The 19574-nt window shown below is 39.4% G+C and overlaps 1 protein-coding gene across 2 annotated transcripts in view; it reads right to left on the minus strand.

Annotated features, from left to right (window-relative positions):
- The window catches only part of robo4 (roundabout, axon guidance receptor, homolog 4 (Drosophila)), a 44542-nt gene that overhangs the window by 15741 nt on the left and 9227 nt on the right, over nt 1-19574 (minus strand). For both annotated transcript variants that reach the window (XM_084730689.1, XM_084730690.1), the window contains exons 2-16: nt 16446-16763; nt 12301-12458; nt 10912-11032; nt 10645-10783; nt 9473-9600; nt 7988-8103; nt 7671-7902; nt 7438-7559; nt 6550-6721; nt 6211-6408; nt 3136-3178; nt 2776-2888; nt 2177-2503; nt 1859-1963; nt 855-1002 (exon numbers count right to left, since the gene is read on the minus strand). In XM_084730689.1, coding sequence (XP_084586815.1) covers nt 855-1002; nt 1859-1963; nt 2177-2503; nt 2776-2888; nt 3136-3178; nt 6211-6408; nt 6550-6721; nt 7438-7559; nt 7671-7902; nt 7988-8103; nt 9473-9600; nt 10645-10783; nt 10912-11032; nt 12301-12458; nt 16446-16763 — 2440 coding nt within the window. The remainder of the gene's footprint in view (nt 1-854; nt 1003-1858; nt 1964-2176; nt 2504-2775; nt 2889-3135; nt 3179-6210; nt 6409-6549; nt 6722-7437; nt 7560-7670; nt 7903-7987; nt 8104-9472; nt 9601-10644; nt 10784-10911; nt 11033-12300; nt 12459-16445; nt 16764-19574) is intronic.

Raw genomic sequence — 19574 nt, forward strand, 5'->3', positions numbered from 1 at the left:
TCTTGGGCCTCTCAACAGGACAAAAGCACACTCAAAGGAAGGAAGTTTAGGTCATCTCGAACCGATAAGGCATACAGAAAACTCCAACATGAGAGGATGCACTGCAGGAAAGCCTCATTTTTGAAACATGGCACACAGCTTGATGTTTTGTCTGACTGTACAGAACTCCTGTTGTTTTTTTTTCATTTCAAAGGGAACAGGCGGCTCCAAACAGGTCACATTAGAGCTAAACTCAGCTGTACTGGAACAGATATAAGAACAGTGAACATAAAGTATGTGCTACTGTATATATGGAAGTCTTGCAAGACATGTAACACTATCAAGTACACTGGATGTCCTTAGGGAACATCTAAAAGTCCAACTTAGTCACCTCCACAGACACAGACTAGTATGGCTGTTGTATGAACCTCATCAATTCAACACTGATTAATCTGATTTGCTGTGATGTCTGTATTCTTCCAATATACAATGTCTTTATGGGATATGCATAGGGCTGGGTACCATTTAAAAAAATATGATAACAGTACCTTTAAAGTGATACCAATACCAATAGAGTACTTCGTTCAACACCTTTTTTTGAAGTTTCTTCTTCATGAACAACACTTGCAGTGACTTGCTGTGAGCGAAACCATATAAGTAATAATTTTTTTCTAGATCTGGGTACCAAAAGGAATGCATGCATGTATCACTTGACTGGAGAATTTTCCATACTACTTGGTACTGAGTTATGTTAATCGATACCTTTAAAGGTATTGAGTACCAGTACTCGGCCCTGGATGTGTATTGTGGCACCTGAGAATTAGTGGTGCATCTGCGATGCATCCGTCTCTTTTGAGATGTGTGTGTCTCCTTACCCTTCATCTGAGGTGAAGCTGTGTGTGTCCGTGCTGTCCTCTATGGGTAGTGGTGGTGGAGGGGGCAGCATGTCCACCAGGTGTAATGATGCAGAGTAATGCAGCAGGCGGGGACAGCCAGCAACTTTACTACAGTCTGGATGTCCCCCTGGACAAAGTTGAAATAACACACGCTTACTAATTACTAATTACCAATTATTACTATTATCATTTCAGTAATGCTTTATATTAAGATCCTTGTAATAAGAGTTAGTTAACAGGTAACAGGGCCCTTATAAGTCCTTAAAAGAATTTAAATGCTTATTAACCTTATGTGTTAATAAGACTATAAGACATTTATAAGCATTTATAAGAAACTTGATGAAATTTAAGAGACTGTTTAAGAATGTTAATACAATCCTTGTGAGTTTCTTAGAATAGTTTATAACAGCATTACAAACACATTTATTGATATTAACTAGCCTATCATGTCATTGTTACACCTTTACTAGGCTTTTTAGTAGTTATTTTAAAGATTAATACATATGTTATTATGCATTTATTAACAGTTACCTATGCTTTTTGCAGCTCCTGGAGCGAAAGCAAGATCAATACCTTGTTAGTTAACTGCATAATACAGGGTTATTAACCCTATGTCATGGGAAAATGTAACTTTGTTTTTCTTAAATTATATGAGTGCTGTTTTGATTAGTATCAGTTAGTTAAACTGTGTTTGTAAATGTTTTATTAGGCTTTTATTAACGTTATTAAAAGTCTATAAACTGTCAACAAGGGTCTTATAAGTGCTTATAAAGGTCATAAAATCAAACAGTTAACTTGTTAATGTTATTATTAACACATAACATATAATAATAATAATAATAATAATAAGCATGTTATAAGCACAAGATTACAGTCCAGTATCTGAAAGTCAAAGTGTGAGATGTCTGTCTTTCTCTCCCACTCACTCTCACTGTTGAGATAGGAGCTGGTTTGATGATGATGATGTGTAGGTTTTGTCATACCGTGTCGGCCTGATGGGATGTGACTGAGTCTTTGTTTGTAGATACTGGATGGACAGGCCTGGTTCCTGGTCTGCACTATGGGGACGCTGTTCACTGCATGCAACTCTGAGAGGAAAAGAATGAATTAACCAAGAACACATAACACAATATTATCAACTGTATTACTGTGTGTACTGACATATTTTTACTATATGAAGGGATCTATCAGAAGTTAATATGGTGTGCTGATACAAATGAAGTAGTAGGACCATGAAAATAAGGTAAATAAACTCTATAGTGGTATTAATGTCACATTTCATACTGTCTACCACTGCTCACCCTGCTTGCTGTGGTTCTTTTCCCATGACTCCCTCAGTACACCCATCTTGGGCTGCGGGCGTATGGCCTGTTTCCACGGTAACATCTCCTGGCTACCGAGGGACGAGCTCTTTGCCATAGGCTGGGTGAATATCTGGATGGTCTCAGCTCCTTGCTGATGGAACGGACCATGAGGCATTTTAGGACAGCGGCCGGGACTGTTGAAGGTCTTGAGGCCGTTGCCCACCAGGTCCACGTAAAACGTGCCGTAGACGCCGCAACTGTCGGTCACTATGGGGACAGCCGAGTCCAGGCAGCTGGGGTCCTTCTTGGATGAGACAGGGAGGCCTATTGAAACAGAGACGGATGCATATGTACAGACAATCCCAAGCACATTTTTGGCAGTAAGGTTTACTGTCCTTAACTCTTACCTCTAGTATAGTTCATTTGGTCCAAACCAAGAAAAAAAGATATATTGTTACCATTTAGTTCTTTTCTGTTTCGGCTTATTGTAAACAATAAGCCTCCATTGTCGAGGCCAAGTGATCGGCCACTAGTTCAGCCACAAATCTGTCATGTCTAACACGTTTTATCTGTGTCACTTTATGATCACTACTCACTGGTGCTCCTGAGCCCTGGATGTTTCTGACCCTGCGCCCATAAGTCCTGATACTTCTGGCTGAAAGCAGGTCTCCATCCTCCAGAGATCCACGGGGAGTCTGGAGCTGCCATCCTGTGGAGGAGGCAGCACATGGCACGTGAAGGAAAAGTACTTTTAGAATGCCTTAGTGTTATCTCTACTGAATGTACATATGAGTAGAATCATTCAATCTGAACAACTATAAAAATAAATATTTCTACTGTGCTTCATGATGGTTTAGGTGATTCTCAGGTTGGCATCACAAGTATCAGACCGTATTACTTACATTTACTATCATAAGAACTAGATTTAGCCAATCTGCCAGTTCTCTCCACTTTACCTGTGTTTTATGATGAGATCTTCATTGGCTAATCTGTGTAAACCTAAGAGAAAAACATAGGGAAAAAAAAAAAAAGTATACTTTGATATGACATGACCAGACAAACAACACATATTGGCCTATTTACATGAAACGTGTTGTCACAAACAATCCAGCCTTACAGGAAGTCCCTAAGACTAATGCAGGTGTCATCACTCCCTGTGAAAATTCTCCTAAGTGCGCACCAGTAAAAAAAAAAAAAAACAGGGATGAAAATCAGCCAGATGAGTGACGTTTCATGCAAGACTTGCAAACTGAAAATGATGCTGTAAAACAATGAGCTCCAAGTGTTCTCAACCCATGTTCCATTCTTTCTCAGGTGCCACCGGACAGTAAATGGTTTTCAGTAGTTAATTTGGCAAACACATTTTTCAGCGTTCCAGTTCATCCAGATGGCCAGTTTTGGTTTGCATTTTCTTGTAATGGCAAAAAGTACACATTCACACGATTACGTCCAGGTTTTTGTGAATCAACTACCATCTACAACGATGCCCTGAAAGAAAGTTTGAGCTCATTAAAACTATGAAATGCAATGTTACAGTATGTTGATGATTAAATGATTTGTGGTCCAAGTTAAGGTCAGTGTGAAAAAGACACAGTAGCACTGCTGAAACATTTGGCTGAAGAAGGTCAGAAAACTAGATTGTCAAAACTGCAATTTGTCCAATGCCAAGTGACATTTTTGGATTGTGTGATCACATCTGAGGGCAAATCCCTCTCCCCAAAAAAGCGTAAAAGCAACTCGAAATATTCCAAAACCAATCACAAAGAAAGAAGTCATGTCTTTTTGAGGAATGTGTTCCTATTGCAGATCCTTTATTCTCAATGACACTGTCCTCGAGGTGCTCCTGAGTGCAATCACCCACGGGCGAGGCTTGCAAGCACAGAGTAAGGTGAGATAGACTGCTGAAGCAGTAAAGCATTTGTTGACTTAAAACTTGCCTTCCAGACGATTCCAACTCTTGGGTTACCAGATCCAAGCCGACCTTTTACTCAGACTGTAGATGAAAGTACGCATGACCTCAGTGTTACTCCAGGACCACAGAGGCAGACGGAGAACCAAAGCCTACTTTTCAGCTAAACTTGACCCTGTAGCTGCAGGACTTCAAAACTGTTTGAGAGTCGATGCAGCTGCAGAAAAAGCTGTGATGGCCTCCAGAGACACAGTAGGTTACTCTGAACTAACTCTGCTCTCTCCACGTGCTGTTTCATTGATTTTGCTTGAGCAGAAAACATCTTTCAGCAGCAAGATGGCTCTGTTATAACACTGTTCTGCTTGAAATGCCTAACATCACTGCGAAAAGATGCAACATCCTTAACCCTGCAACTGCTCTCCCCGCAGGGGGTGATGGAAAGGAACACAACAGTGTTGCTACAATAACTGAAGTTTTTTTCCCCAGACCATATTTGCAAGAACACCTTTGTTAAGTCCAGAATTTGAACTGTTTGTGGATGGAAAAGCATCACACAACCCTGACACAAGAAAGAAACAAGTTGGTTTGGTAACTGGACATGATACACTCATCACCAAATCACTTCCTGCTTCACTGTCTGCACAAGCAGCAGAGCTCACAGCTCTCATAGAGTATCTACACAGACAGTAGGTAAACTTTTGGCGTTGTGCATTATTTCGGCACAATTTGGAAACGTAACATATAACGCCTATAGCACACCGCATGTTTGTGTCACAACTGCTGGATGCTATTCTACTCCCAAACCAGGTGTGTGTAAATGTGATGCTCACACACCAGAACAGATGCAGCGGCCAAGGCTGCAGCATGCCAAGAGTGAACTACGTTTGCATTTTTCTACATGATGACCCTAAGACATGCTCCACTCCTACAGCTGTTTTATCTAACATTCACAGCCAGGTGAAGGACACACTACCAGCTCCAGTCACTGGACTTCTTCATGGCCTGCAGCCTGGTGACTGGGTAGTGGTGAGAGACCTGAGACCAAAGACTTGGCGCTCTAAGCTGTGGACGGGTCTGCTCCAGGTGCTGCTGCATCATGCCAATCATTGTAAAAGGGTCCCTCCTCCACCAGGGACACCTATAATAGAATAAGTCACTGCAACAAGATTAAGGATTTGTTTATTTTGAGAGTGTAAGCAGACTGCTGCTCTCAGGTGACTAACAGCACAGAAACATTCACTCCAAGACCAGGAAGAGAGGTAGAGGTGACAGTACTGGCATACTGTCCAACAAAAGCGTGTCAAGCTCCGACTAAGCGGCGTTCTGAGTGAACCTCAGTGTTACCATCGCAGGATCAGCAGTGGAACCCGAACGACAGCCATGGCACCCATTCAGACACCCTGGACCTGAACCTGCAGGGTTCAATGTGTTACATTTCACAAATCTGTTTCTCTTCAGATGACTCACTTAACTACTTTTGATTGGATCCCACCTTACAATGCTAAAGACATCTCTGACTTTGTACCTTAGTTGCTTGCACTAAGGGACTAATTGGTTACTTGTCCTTGAACACACAGCTGTCCTCTTTTTGGAAGGACAACTTCTGATAGTATTAAAGTACATCCTGACTCAGCCTCCTTCATCTCATTATTCATTATTATATATATTATTATATATTATTCATTATTACACTCTGCGTGTGACTGCACTCGGATCCTTTGCAAAGTGTTACTAAAACACCACAAAGACAGCTTTGGTCTTTGTGTCTTCATTTTCAGGTTTTCCACCACAATTTGGTGTTAGCAGCGGGATTGCTCGTTTGAGGGTTTCTGGTCTTGGGGTCGACAGTGGCAGCGTACACCTTGAGGAGACATTCCCTTCAGCTTCAACCTCCCCACAAAGACAAGTGAGAAGAAGCGCCTGAGAGCCGAGACTGTACTCACTCAGCACTGTCAACCAACAGTCCTAATTGCTGATAATCTGAAAATTGATCTTTAGAAACATGAAAAAGAAGAAAAATTCAGGTCACTAAAGATGCCAAAATACTTTAAAAGACTTTAAGTCCTGCTGGTGTAGCTGAGTCAGTTTTAACCTTTAACACTGAACCTGTGTGGAGACACACCTTTACCCTTGCCATGTCCTGGTATGAGGTGGCCTGTCCTGCTGTGGCGTCTGAAGAGGCAGACAGCTGCAACCATCAAACTGCACCACAGGAGGGCGCCGATGCTGCCGATCACCACCGGGTCCCGAAGCAGGGCCAGGACCTGAGACTGATCCTGTCTCTCCCTGTCTGACTCAGTGGGGCCGCCTATCGGTGGGTCTGAAGAGCAAACAGAAAGAGGAGATAATCAGATATGAAGTCATGATAACTTCTCTTCTTTAACGTGGTTAGATTACACGCTGAAGAGGCTGTCCTGATACAGAAACTAACAGCATTTTTTCCTTGTGTCCTTTCACTTACCGATGACAAATCCATGGGGGTCACTCATCTTTCCGACTCCAGCTCCGTTGACAGCTGCTATGGTGATCCAATAGCGTTTCCCTGGTTTGAGAGAAGGGATCTCGAGGTTGTGTTGGCCGCTGTCCACTGTCCAGTTCTGGTACTGCTGCTCCTCAGACTCCACACACCACACCTGGAAAACAGTTTGCATCCTTAAGAGATCACCTGATCAATGATACTCCTTTATTAAATGCTTATCAAAATACTGAAGCTCTCTCTGTTCATGGTCTAAAGTGCAAAAAAAAGTGTACAACAGCATATTGGGGAATGCAGAAGCCTCAAGAGGCAAGTGACCAAAAGATAATACTGGTGTTCCATTCTGATCCAAGTCTGATCAAAACAGTTATGTCTCCCGTATTTGAGTTGAAGGTCCAGTGTGTCACATCTCAGGGGATTTATTGGCAGAATATGGCAGAAATGGAAAATGAATTATTGCTTTTTCATTGAGCCTTCTCTACAACCCCAATTCAAAAAAAGTTGGGATGTTGTGCAAAATGTAAAAAAGACAGAATGGAATGAGTTGTAAAAACTGGTATTCAATTGAATACAGTACAAAAACAAACTATTTAATGTTCTGACTTTTGTTTTTTGTAAATATACACTCATTCTGAATTTGATGTCTTCAACACGTTTCAAAAAAGTTTTGGACATGTAAGGGACAAGGCTGCAAACCAACATTGAATGTCTGTGACCTTCGACCCCTCAGGTGCATTCAAAACTGCATTTAAAAACCCACAGAATTGTATGAAGGATATTACGTGGACTCAGAAACACTTTGAAAAAAATGTTGTCAGTTTGTTGCTGCATCTACAAATGCTAATTGAACTGTGTCTGTTCTCCAGTGATTACCTGGTAACCCTGAATGATCCCGTTGTGGGTGTCATGAGGAGGAGGCTCCCAGCTCAGATAGATGGTGTTGTTCTGCTCATGGCTCACTGTTATGGACACAGTGAGTGGAGAGGAGCTGGGCACTGGAAAAGAAAAAGAAGGATAAAGAGTTTGCTATTGTCTTCTAAAGATGGTTGTACTGTATATTCATGTTCAGTAAGACAAAAGAAAGGACACATTTAATCATTTCTCACCTGTCTCAGGTACTCTGAGGTGTCGAGTGTTGCTCTCCCTCCCATACAGGTTGCTGCCGTAAGGACGAACTTTGAACTCGTACTTGAAGCCTCTCTTTAACGGCCCCACCTGAGTCTGGAAGCTGGGCAGCGTCACGTTCTTTGCTGCCCAGTCGGAGCTGGCAGGCAGCAGAGAGCGATACAGAACCTCGAAGCCGTCGAGGTAATGCGGCTGAGCCTGGAGGGACTGGAGCTGCTCAGAGACAAAACACAACATGGATCACACACCTGAAATATCAACGCTTTCTCTGAAACTGTCTGAATCAGCTCGCTCATACCTTCCACTGTACTTGGGACATGTTGGACCCAGGGGCCACGATGGTGACGTTTTCCAGAGCAACTCTCAGCGCTGACAGCTCTTTGTGAAGGTCTTTCTGTTTAGCGCTGTCAGCCTCTGGAAAACACCAGAGAATTCACAAAAATTTAAAAAGAGCTTCAGGGTGTTATCATGCATATGTGACAGTGAACCTTAAATTTAGCTAGTATGATAAAATAAATAAATAAATAAATAAAATAAAATAAAATAACAAACATCAACTAGATGTGCAGACATTTGTCTCTGAACAAACATTATAAACATAATTTATGTAGATTATCAATTTTCTGTGTATCTTGTCTGAGTGTGTGAGGCTGCTGTGCGCCCTGTACTCCTCTCATATTCCTTGTGCCTGAACAACAGAAATCATGAGCGACATCAAAACCTTAAAATATAATTCAAAATCAATCAAGAAAAATGCACCTGTCCCAGGGCAACTCATATATGAGACGTATCTAATGCAGACCTACTGACTCACATTCAACTCAAGTTAAGTCATCTGTCACTCTGTCTGTCAGTAGAGAATCCAGTCTGCGGTGAAGTTCATACACTTAAGTGATAAACCAAAGAATTACAGTTTAACATTCGGCTTACAAATTCCATAACGGTCATTTTGACCTTTGACTTTCAAACTCTATTATCTTTCATGATAAATACCAGACTAGCAGATTAATACATTTATTCTGTCAGTTTTCTTTTTAAAAGTTACATTACACCAAAATGTTAATTGAAAAAAAATTGTCAAATTTATTATAAATTTGTCAAATGTATTATTTATCATTTATGCCATTGTGTGGCAAACCGTAATGATTGCATATATATTCACAGCAGTATTTTTCTGTAGGATAATAACCATCGGTGATCCAATTCATACTTTACTCTTTAAGTTAAATGTATTTTATAAGATTGTAAATATGTTATTTTAATGACAAATATCCACCTAAAGCCATCACAAAAAATAATCATAGCCTAGGGGAAAAGGCTGGAAACAAGTACAAAAATAAAATCAAAAACAGTTTGGAATAAGCTATTTGTAATAAGTAAAGGAACTTTGTTTCAAAATTTGAGAGCTTTAACACAAAAATTCAGTGAGTTATAGGTGCTGAGACAAAAAGTGGTACAACCGTCCCTGGTCTCCCCACTTCATTTTTATTTTAGTCTAATTAATTATTTGTATTTTAATGTTGGGAAACTGGAACTCGAAACCACTTGTTACAGGGACAGTTCATCCAAAAATGATTTTTTTTATTTATAAAAGGCTCCATACTGCTCATCAGGCATGATCCAAGTCTCTCTTTAAACTCATATCAGGGCTGATTTGTGTTTTTGAATAGAGTGATTAAAAAATTAAACTCAGCCAGTCTGCAACAAAAGTGTAAACTGAAAAACAGTCTGTGATGGCAGACATTTTGGGAATCTCTCCCTGCTTTTTCACACATCATCTTACCTTCAACTGCCAGCTGCGCGCTGGCACTGACCACACCCACATCATTGACGGCAGTGCATGTGTACTTCCCAGCGTCCTGAGCTGTCACATAATGGATCTGGAGGGTCCGGTCTGGGTTTATAAGATACCTGTACACACACATACAGAGCAGTTAGTTTTCACACTCTCTGGCCCTCTAACCTCTTTCATATGACATATGCATTAGGGCCATTGTGGGTAAATAATAATAATAATAATACGGAGCCACGGGAACAGGGTGATAAAAAAACTAGTTTCAGTCATAAATTTGCAAGAAAAAATACTTTGCATTTGAATTTAGCAATAAGAAAATACTTCAGATGAATCAAACTGATGATCTGTCCTACTGAGTCCTGCTTTACCACAAATCCTATCTGAAATACCCACAGAGGTAACCAACAATATCTTTACATCTGTTTTGCTGTTGTTGATGCACAAAATCCTCACCTAATCCACCTATTTTCCAAGTTTTTTTCTCATGAATTTATGACTTTAATCTCACAGGCTGTCACAGTTTTTTATCACAAATTTATTACTTTAATCTTTCTATCTTTATATTAAACCCTCCTCTGCTGGCTCTATTATTTTTTAACCTACAATCACCACCATCATAATTTCACAATAAGTGAAAGAACAGAGAATATTCAAGTTTTATTCTTGCAAATTTGTGATTCTTTCTCATAAATTTACCACTTTAACCTCAGAGAATACCAGCTTGATTTTAATGTTTATATCTTTATACTACCTCCCTCCTCTGGCTGTTTTTTCTTTTTTTTCCCTTTTTTTTTGTTTTACCTAGAATTGCCTTAATACAGTGTCGTACTTTTAGAAGTTACATCCATGAATGTCAGAAAAGAAATAAGCCCTTGGGAAACTTAGGTGCAGCTCAGTGACAAGCTAAAGTAAAACCTTAAATGTGTGCATGGCAATATAAGAAGGGATGACTGTCGAGGCCATTTGAAGTGTGTGTATGTTTGATTTTGGTGCAGACTGTCAAACCAAAGTCAAATCTTTTTTTTTTTTTTTTTTTTAATTTCTTGCAGGTAAAGAAAAAGAGGGAGAACACTGTAAAACTAAGGTCTCCCACAGTAATCTAAATGTAAAAATATATTTTTATGGGGTCTGTATTTGTGCGTCTAGCCGTGATAAAGTACCTGCCGTTGGGCAGAGGCCCCTGCTCCCTGCTCCAGCCCACAGACGGTGGGGGGTCGCCTTCAGCTCGACAGTAGAAGTGCGCAGACTCCCCGATCCTCACTGACACATTCTCCGGCTTCAGCACCAACACAGGCTTCTCTGCAGTAGAAGAGAAGAAGAACTCAGAACTGTGTGGACAGTCAGAATAATAATTAAAAAAAAAAAAGAAATCAGAACACGGGGCTGACTGATAATGTTAAAGCAGGAATGGGATCGTGTTGTCTCACCCAGCACAGAGACCCGGGCCGCTCTGCTCTTTCTCACTCCCGTAGGGTTGCTGGCCACACACACGTAAACACCAGAGTGTTTCTTCTCTGCAGGAGCGATGATCAGCTTCCCGCTGAGCTCCTGCAGCATCAGCACAGGTTACACACTTCAGATACATACATACGGCTTTAAGCACTTAGTGTCAGATAAACAGGTACCATATATGATCCTGTGCTGCTCATTATGAACTTCTGTCATTCATTTAAAAATGTTTCTGTTCTGACACTTAAAATATCAAACAGCAGAATCATGAGGATGTTATATTAATCATCCTCCACGCCTGAGTTCTGCTGCTGCTGATGCTTTTATCGGATTTAGAAGCCAAACTAGGTACACTTTATCTCAACACTGTATCAAGAGTAATGTGTAGAAATATTTATTATGTCATAAGAATTTATCAATTTACCTAGCTTTTACTTAGCTCTGACATCATGTTGCATTTCATATTTCAAATGTTAGTTCAATATATCAGTGGTGTAAAGTTCATTTACTCAAGTACTGTACTGGACTGTACTGTATAATTTTGAGTACTTCATTTTTATGATACTTTGATACTCCACTGTATTTATTTTACTGCTTTAGCTACCATATATGTATAGTTTTTTTTATTTATAAACATTTTTTAAGTTTTAAGTACAGAACCCAGTAAGAACAAAACAGGTCTTAGGGTGATCTGTAAATCAAGGCAAATTTGTCTAATTCAAAACAAAATACCACACATGATGCAAACAATAATAAGGAATAATCTGTCTTCCTGGCTAAATAAGCACTCCACTTTTGCCACCGTTTTTCTCCCAGATCGTTTTGGAGTCATATGATATTAACAATATTAACGAACATGCCCACAGCAGGGCAGTTTTTCTGGAGCAAATGTTCTGTGATGGCCTTTTTGCTGGCTGCCAGCAAGATCTTCTAATTTCTGATTGGATGTCATGTAGCATAGCTAGCTTCATTTACCTGCTGAAACAATGTGGTTTTTTTGCCATTCAGACAGCAGTGTCTGTTACATAAAACAAACACTGCCTTTTGGCTGCATTGAGGACGCTGACAAAAAAGGAGACACAACGCTTGGGCGAAATTAAATAAATCATTTTGTCTGATCATTTTGTTTGATTATTGTGTCCATGTGTGGTTATAATTAAGTGATAAATTTGTGACAGTACTCTTAACCATGCAAACAGAATGTGCATTTAAACACTCTCCCTGCTACACCTTCACATTAAACTGAAACCTTGGGTTCAGATTTGTGCAGAATTGTAAATGTTGCTAGATCTGATTTAGTGAGACTGTCATGATGTAAGGAAACATACAAAAGTGTCATCCCATTCATGATGAGGCAGAGGGCTTACGGTGTAGTGGTTGTCAGAGGTGTTGATGGGCAGGCCGTCCCTCATCCACGTGATGTTAGGTTCAGGGTGTCCCTTTGGGGGGACACAGTTTAAGACGGCCACTTCCCCCTCTGCCACCTCCACGTCGCTGGGCTGCACGCTGAACTCCTTCTGCAACACTACAGCAACAGAGTCAGAGTTACACTCAGTCCTGTCCCGTCAAAATACTTTTTTTTGTCAGTGAATGACTTTTGGACTTGAATATATTAATATTTGCTCATGCATAACCTATATAATATAATAAACATGAAATGTCTCCTTGTTTGGTTTAATAACTATCTTTTATGGTGCTTTCTGTTTTTCATGTCACCAGTGTGCAGTGACAAAACAAAGTTACAGCTTAAAAACTTGTCTGCATATTAGGTTGGACAAGTTCAGAAAGAAAATAAACTGACATCATTATTATTATTAATTTTATACATACAGGAGTAGGGTTTGTGAGACCCCAAGCAATGAGGAAGAGAAGTCAATAGTGTTAAAGTTTGAAGAACTGTTGGACAGCAACTGTTGTCTCTGTCAGCACCACAGTCAGAGTTCAGTTTAACTTTCCTACATTGTCTTTTTATCCAGTGCAGCTCTCAGTGGCCTGTAAAGACTCCAAGACAAGCAGCCGCTGCGTGTCGACTGGCTCAGAGAGAGCAGGATGAGTAAACAGTGAGGGTCTGAGGTCAATTAGCACCACTGTTTGACCCCCTCCTGTCCAGCAAACATTGACATTGGACCTCTGCACCCCTTCTGTCTCTGTCACCATACATCTTCATCAGACCTCTGCATGTGTTTGTGTGTTTAAAGGGGGGGTCATGCCTTCATCTCCTTATCCTCTAAAAGGGTTCAGGGATTACACTTTCCTGTGTGTGTGTGTGTGTGTGTGTGTGTGTGTGTGTGTGTGTGTGTGTGTGTGTGTGTGTGTGTGTGTGTGTGTGTGTGTGTGTGTGTGTGTAGCTGCAGGTGTTCTGGTCTGCAAAAACAGATTGTATTTGTCTCCTTTGCTGCTTACTTAGAAAAGGGTAGATGTAGCAAGCACTGACCACATCCCTGTATATACAGCTGCTTATTTTTTCTACAATGTAGTTATTAGAGCAAGAATTAAGGATAATAAAACTTTTAAAAACTTTTCTGAGGGTGACTCCTTAGGTAAATAGGGGCATTCTTCAATGCAGACTGATGATCAACTTGTGTGGAACTAGATGGCACTGGCCCTGTGGTGCTTAAAGCCTCAAAAGAACACACCTGGTTGCTCAAAATAAGCTACAGACCTTGTTGTGTGTGAGCAGTTTCATGAAGGAAGTACTATCTTTCATTAGTACATGAAACAGCTCACAAGGTTTGTCATAATTTATAACTTAATATAACATAACAACAAATTAACAATAAAAACAGCCAAAACAAAGAAACAACCATAAAACCCCTCATCCTAACTCAAGTAAAACAGCACAAATAAGAACAAGCACTGATAAAAATAAAAGTAATAAAACCCAACTGACTCTGATTAACAATTCACAAATGCCTTCATATAAAAGAAGGTCTTGAGCAAGGATTTAAAAGAAGTTAATGAAGTAGCTTGTCTGATCTCTGACAGCAAAGGCCCGGTCACCTTTGGTCACGAGTCTGGATCTGGGGACGTCAAGTAGAGCTGCATCCATGGATCTCAGAGAATGCTGAGGCACATAAGGCGTCAAAAGGCCATTTAAATAATTTGGAGAAAGGCTATTAAATGCTTTAAAGGTTAAAAGAAGAATTTTAAAAATTGATGCATCGATGATTCTTTTTGTGCCTGTTAAAAATTTGTGGAAAGAGACAGTTTTGAGTTTTTCAAATGCATTTTCTCAGTACTTTGAGCGCCACAAGCTATGTGCAAAGGCTATGTGTAGAGAAGGCAGACATCTCTACAGTCGATATCTCAAAAACTCTGTAGCTCCCACCAAAACTGGAAGAAAATATGGATTTTTGATTTAGGGGTGAACTGTCCCTTTAAGGACTACACTAGCTATAAAAATGAAATTTGATTCAATTCAATTGAGTTCTACTGGATCGATGACTATTTACAAAAACACAAACACAGGACAGGATAGGACTGCACAATATGTTATATTGACTGAAATTGCAATATGTGACACGATTAGTGGGAATGATTGTTTTTGCAACACAGCTTTCATGTTCACTGAAAAAAGAAATCATGAGGATGTAATATTTGTGATATTTATTTGCATGCAAAATGTATATATAGAGCTTGGGGCAGAAGACAAAGTTCCTTGTTTGTAAATGTTAGTGATTGGCAGCAGGTGCAGGCACTCTGCAATCAGGGCCTGGTGCTCAAAGGCTGGGAGACTGCAGGCAGTCAGGGCCAGTGGGCCATTCAAGGTCTGTGAACTGGCAGTCTTTCCCTGCAGGGGCAGGCTAGACTGCTTGTGGTAATTTGTGTGTCATGGGCTTTCATAGCTAGCAAAGGCACTTGTTGTCTGTGTTTACCATGTACCTTGTGCCTTTGCTAGCTCTGGCAGCTAGCAAAGGCACTTGTTGTCTGTGTTTATATGTTCTTATTCCTTTTTCACCCGGGTATACTTATTTATTATTAGACCCTCCCATCCTCTAGCCCAGGGGTCTGCAACATTTACGATCAAAAGAGCCATTTTTGGCCAAAAAAAGAGGAAAAGAATCTGTCTGAAGCCAGAATTATTAAATGCTCTCTTTTCCCTGAAGACTTTTTTGGCAGCCATAGATTATGGAGACTCAAGAGGACGAGACACCATCACAGTTTAGAGGAAAAAGACACCGAGCCATAGACACGGTCTTAGTTGATGAAATATTAACACTTTTTTGAAATTTGGTGTACAACATACTGCAATTGATTTTTGAGTTCTGTACCCAACTCAAACTTTTACAAACTTTCTGTTGATCTTTAGCTGAGATAATTTACTATTCTTCCTTAGATAAATTTATAGTAAAAGTTAAAGTTAGAGAAATTCCAAATAAAATTGTTTTTCAAAATTTGGTCACAGTTAACTGTGAACCTGATTTATTACTATTTTGTTGCCTTAAAATTAAATGGTTTAGGCATTAATTTTTTAAATACAACATTTTGGATTTTTTAAAATTCAAATTTTTAAATTTGTCTACAGAAGAAAAGTAAAATAACTCAACAAAAGATCAGTAGTTGGTAAAACTTTTTCAAAACTTTAGAATTTGACTTGGGCTCAAAACTGATCTACTATGTATGGAGTATGTTGGCTTTAAATTTTGAGCTGTCTCAACGTTTTCATAGACATACAACAATGAAACATGAAAAATATTTTTAAAAAATATAATGTTATTCATTTCCATATCATTTTTTGCCAAAATTCACAGGGAGCCACTGGAGAGGAGCTAAAGAGCCGCATGTGGCTCTGGAGCCTCAGGTTGAAGACCCCTGCTCTAGCCCAACTTGAGGGTCGTAATAGTAAATGTAATGTAATATGTAAGAAGTTATGTTCCTGTTTGAGAAATTAAATTTATCATGTCGATCATGTAACCACTTCCGTGTGTGTGCGTGATCACTGGGCCAACGTCTTGACCAGAGTTAAACTAAAATTCAACTGGACTGATGAGTCAAATTGTTTTGTGCACATTCAAGACCATATTCTGAAGGAACTCAGAATTCTTGCAAAAACCTTGAAAACTCTTTTTTTATGACTGTTATTGGCTTTAGGTTTTTATGGTCACCAGAATTATGTTTTCAGGTCATCCAATTCTTGAGAATGTGATGTCTCAAGAACACCTTAAAGGATCTTTTTCTAATTTGAGACAAAGATGACTTGAGGATGAACAGATTACGGTGACCTCACTAAACACATTTTTGGTCATAAACCAAGATTTAATACACTAATTACAACAAACTGGCAGAACTTTTGCAAATCTCCGCTGGTTGCATCTAGCAGTGTGGCCGCATTGCAGTAGGTGCTTCACCGTCTGTTGCCTGGCGGGGGTCTGCACTTCACTGAGTGACCTCTTTTAGTTGCTTAATTGTTTCTCAATATCAAGATAATATGAAGCTGAAATATTACATCTGAGAAATGAGACTTATCAGTCTTTAGTGGTAAAATAAACCCAGTAGGATCTTCCAGTCTTACCTGCAATATACAGTGATGCATTGCGGCTGACGGCCGTTCCTGCGCTGTTCCTGGCCACACAGGTGTAGACGCCCTCGTGTGACTGTTCTCGCCTGCCCCCTCCTACTTTAAGGAAGAACAGGCTCCCCTCCATCAAAGGCAGGGGCTGCAGCGGCCCGGGCGTCTCCAGAGGCTTGCCGTTATGCAACCACTCGATGGTCACTTTTGGGCTGCCGTCCGCACGGCAGGACAGCGTGGCGGGGTCCCCAGCTTTCACCACCACATCAGAGGGGTGGTGGATGATGCGGGGCGGCGTGTCCTCTCCACGAACTCTGTAACCTGAGGAGAATGCAGAGATTTGTGAAGACTTTACGGAGCATCCAAGTGTGTATTTAGTGACATACTGCATGTTGTGCTTCTGTTTAATCAGGCTCACTTCTCCCACTTCACCCACCCAGACCACAGACCCAACTTTGTCATTTTTAGGGGGGGCAGATAGCAGGTCAAAGGTACATGCCACAACAAAGTGATATACATCATCAGACAGGTGGAACATAAAGATTCATCTAAGATGATTCATCTAAGATGATTCATCTAAGATTTTAGTCTCTGTTTGCTTTTTTAAAAACCTACTTACATTTTGAAAAGTTTACAAGGGCTTAGAACACTGGGATAAATTAGAAGAATCAGGACAAATCATGTCCTACCAAAAGAAAACTTAAACAATATCAACACCAATTCCATTTCTTGGGTGAAAATTTGTGGTTTAAGGATTTTTATGAATGAATTATATGTTATTTCTGAAATGTTTTGGTTTGCTTGAAGTTTTTTCAATCTCTTGTCCGAGACAAGAATTCACAACTTTGAACAATTTAAAAATGTGTTAAAAGCCTTCAAGATTTAAATCCAACAATACCTACTGATAACATAGGTATACAATGTTCTGTTATAATCATCTTTGTTTGAAAAGCAATTTTTTTATGAAAATGTTACTGCTTAAAGTTGTAACTCTGTCAGATTTTTACAAAAACCTGATTTCATCAGGCATAAAATAGGGTTAGCTATTACCTAAGTTCCCATGTCTCAAGCGCTGGTAAACTTTGTATTTTCTGACAAATTTGTTGAATAATATTGCTATCAGATGTGTCTCAACCATAACACGTCAAATCCGTAGCCCTTCTAAATCAAAACTAAATAAGAATTATGGTTTAAAAATGTGTATTTTGATTAACATTAAGAGAACTCTGAACAACTTTCAAAAAATAAAATGGCTGTTGATTTTGCTACTATGCCACGACTATGCTGTGAAATTAAAAATGTAACATCAACTCTGCAAAATATCTACATTTTTAAAAAATGTAATCACTTGGAGGTTGGCCGGTTACAAGACTCAACAGCTGAGAGTTTGATCTTTTAGAATATATTTTCCCAGAAAAATTGAAGCGTAAAAATAAAAACCCAGTGTGCAGAAATATAACAGAGCAGGCGAAAATAACACGTTTACTGCATAGCTTTAAAACTGAGCTCACTGCAGCCTCTGACAGACAGTGATGTTGGTCGCAGACACGGGCATCCCTGCAGAGCTGAGGAAGTAAAGAAAAGTTGAAAAAGCCAAATATTGTGAGCGCAACAACTTTAGCAGCGATGCAGAGATCCAACCTTTTCTCTCTTGACACTGATTTTAGACTATTTGTGCCGATACAGAATGCCAATTTGATGAGAATGCTCTTTTTTCCCCCAACGTTCAGATATACTTCACTGTGCAGAAGCCATTGTGGTGATTTTAAGTATGTTAGTAGTATGTTAAATTAATATTACAGGTTGCTGGGGTGCTAAAAACTGGATTTGAGGTCTTTCGCCTGTAGATAAGACTCTCCAATGTATGTTTCATTTTCTGGAGGAGCCACACCCAAACAGCAGCACCTAGCACTATGCATCACCACCTCTGAGTTCATTTAAGTGGCAACAGAGCACCCACAACAAACAGGTTTAGGCCGAGCCCTGCTACCAACAAACAATGTGTGTTTGCATGCAGCAGCAGTGGAATGCCATTGTTTGAACTTCCCATGGAGCTGGATGACCACACTGAAGGAAACGGGGAGACTGCGATCAGCTTCCTGACAGGAGAGGAAGCTCGGGGGGTCTCAGGGACATCAAGCCCAACAAAAGCAGACTCAAACTCCCCCCATCAGCAGCATATCCGCAACAGAACAAAAGACGCTGTTGGAATTTTTGACATTGACTTTTTTTTTTGACCGATTTGTTTTCAAACATGAAGGAAATTTCTAAAATGGACTTGCGGTTGTCTAAAAGGCCTCTGGGCTTAAACGGATTTGGAAAAACTCTCACAGATGGTGCTGCCCGCCTCTCTCACACAAACAAACGCTTATAAAAACTTGCCCATGCTTGCCTGAGTGATGCAGAATCAGACACTGATACACCCCTACAAAATAAGAGAGTAGCAAAGAGTAAATTCTATAAACGCCCACCATTTTTTCCACCATTAAAAGACAAAAAGACTGTCAACATGGTAAATTATAGTTATGAGATAAAAAGTCCTAAAAATCTCATAATTACGACTTTTAATGACTTTTTATGTCATAATAACTGTTAAACTCTAAATATTCAAGTCATATTTTTTTATCCTTTAATATCATGATAAGGACTTTTTATCTCATAATTATGACTTTTTAATGGCTTTTTATATCATGATTTGTTTTTTGTCTCATAATTGTAACTTTTTAAATTATTATTGTGACTTTTTAACATAATTCTAACCATGTAAGTCACAAGTTCAACTTTTTATCTCATAATTTAAACTTTTCATCTCATAATTCTGATATTTTATCTCATGATTCTGACTTTCTATCTCATAATTATAACTTTTTAACTCAGTTTTTTATCTCATAATTGTGACCTTTTAACTCAGAATTCTACTTAAGTTATAATTCTGACTTTTTATATCATTATGACTTTTTATCTCAAAATTTAGATTTTTTATCTCAGAATTATGACTTTCTATCTTGTAATTATGATTTTTTTAAACTCATAAGTCAACTCATGAGTCATAATTTCTACTTTTTGTCTTATCATTATGACTTTTCATCCCATAACTATAGCTTTTTAATTTATAATTATAACTTTTTAAGT

Source organism: Lutjanus erythropterus, chromosome 11, assembly GCF_056507025.1.
Source record: "Lutjanus erythropterus isolate fLutEry1 chromosome 11, fLutEry1.hap2, whole genome shotgun sequence".
NCBI lineage: Eukaryota > Metazoa > Chordata > Actinopteri > Lutjaniformes > Lutjanidae > Lutjanus > Lutjanus erythropterus.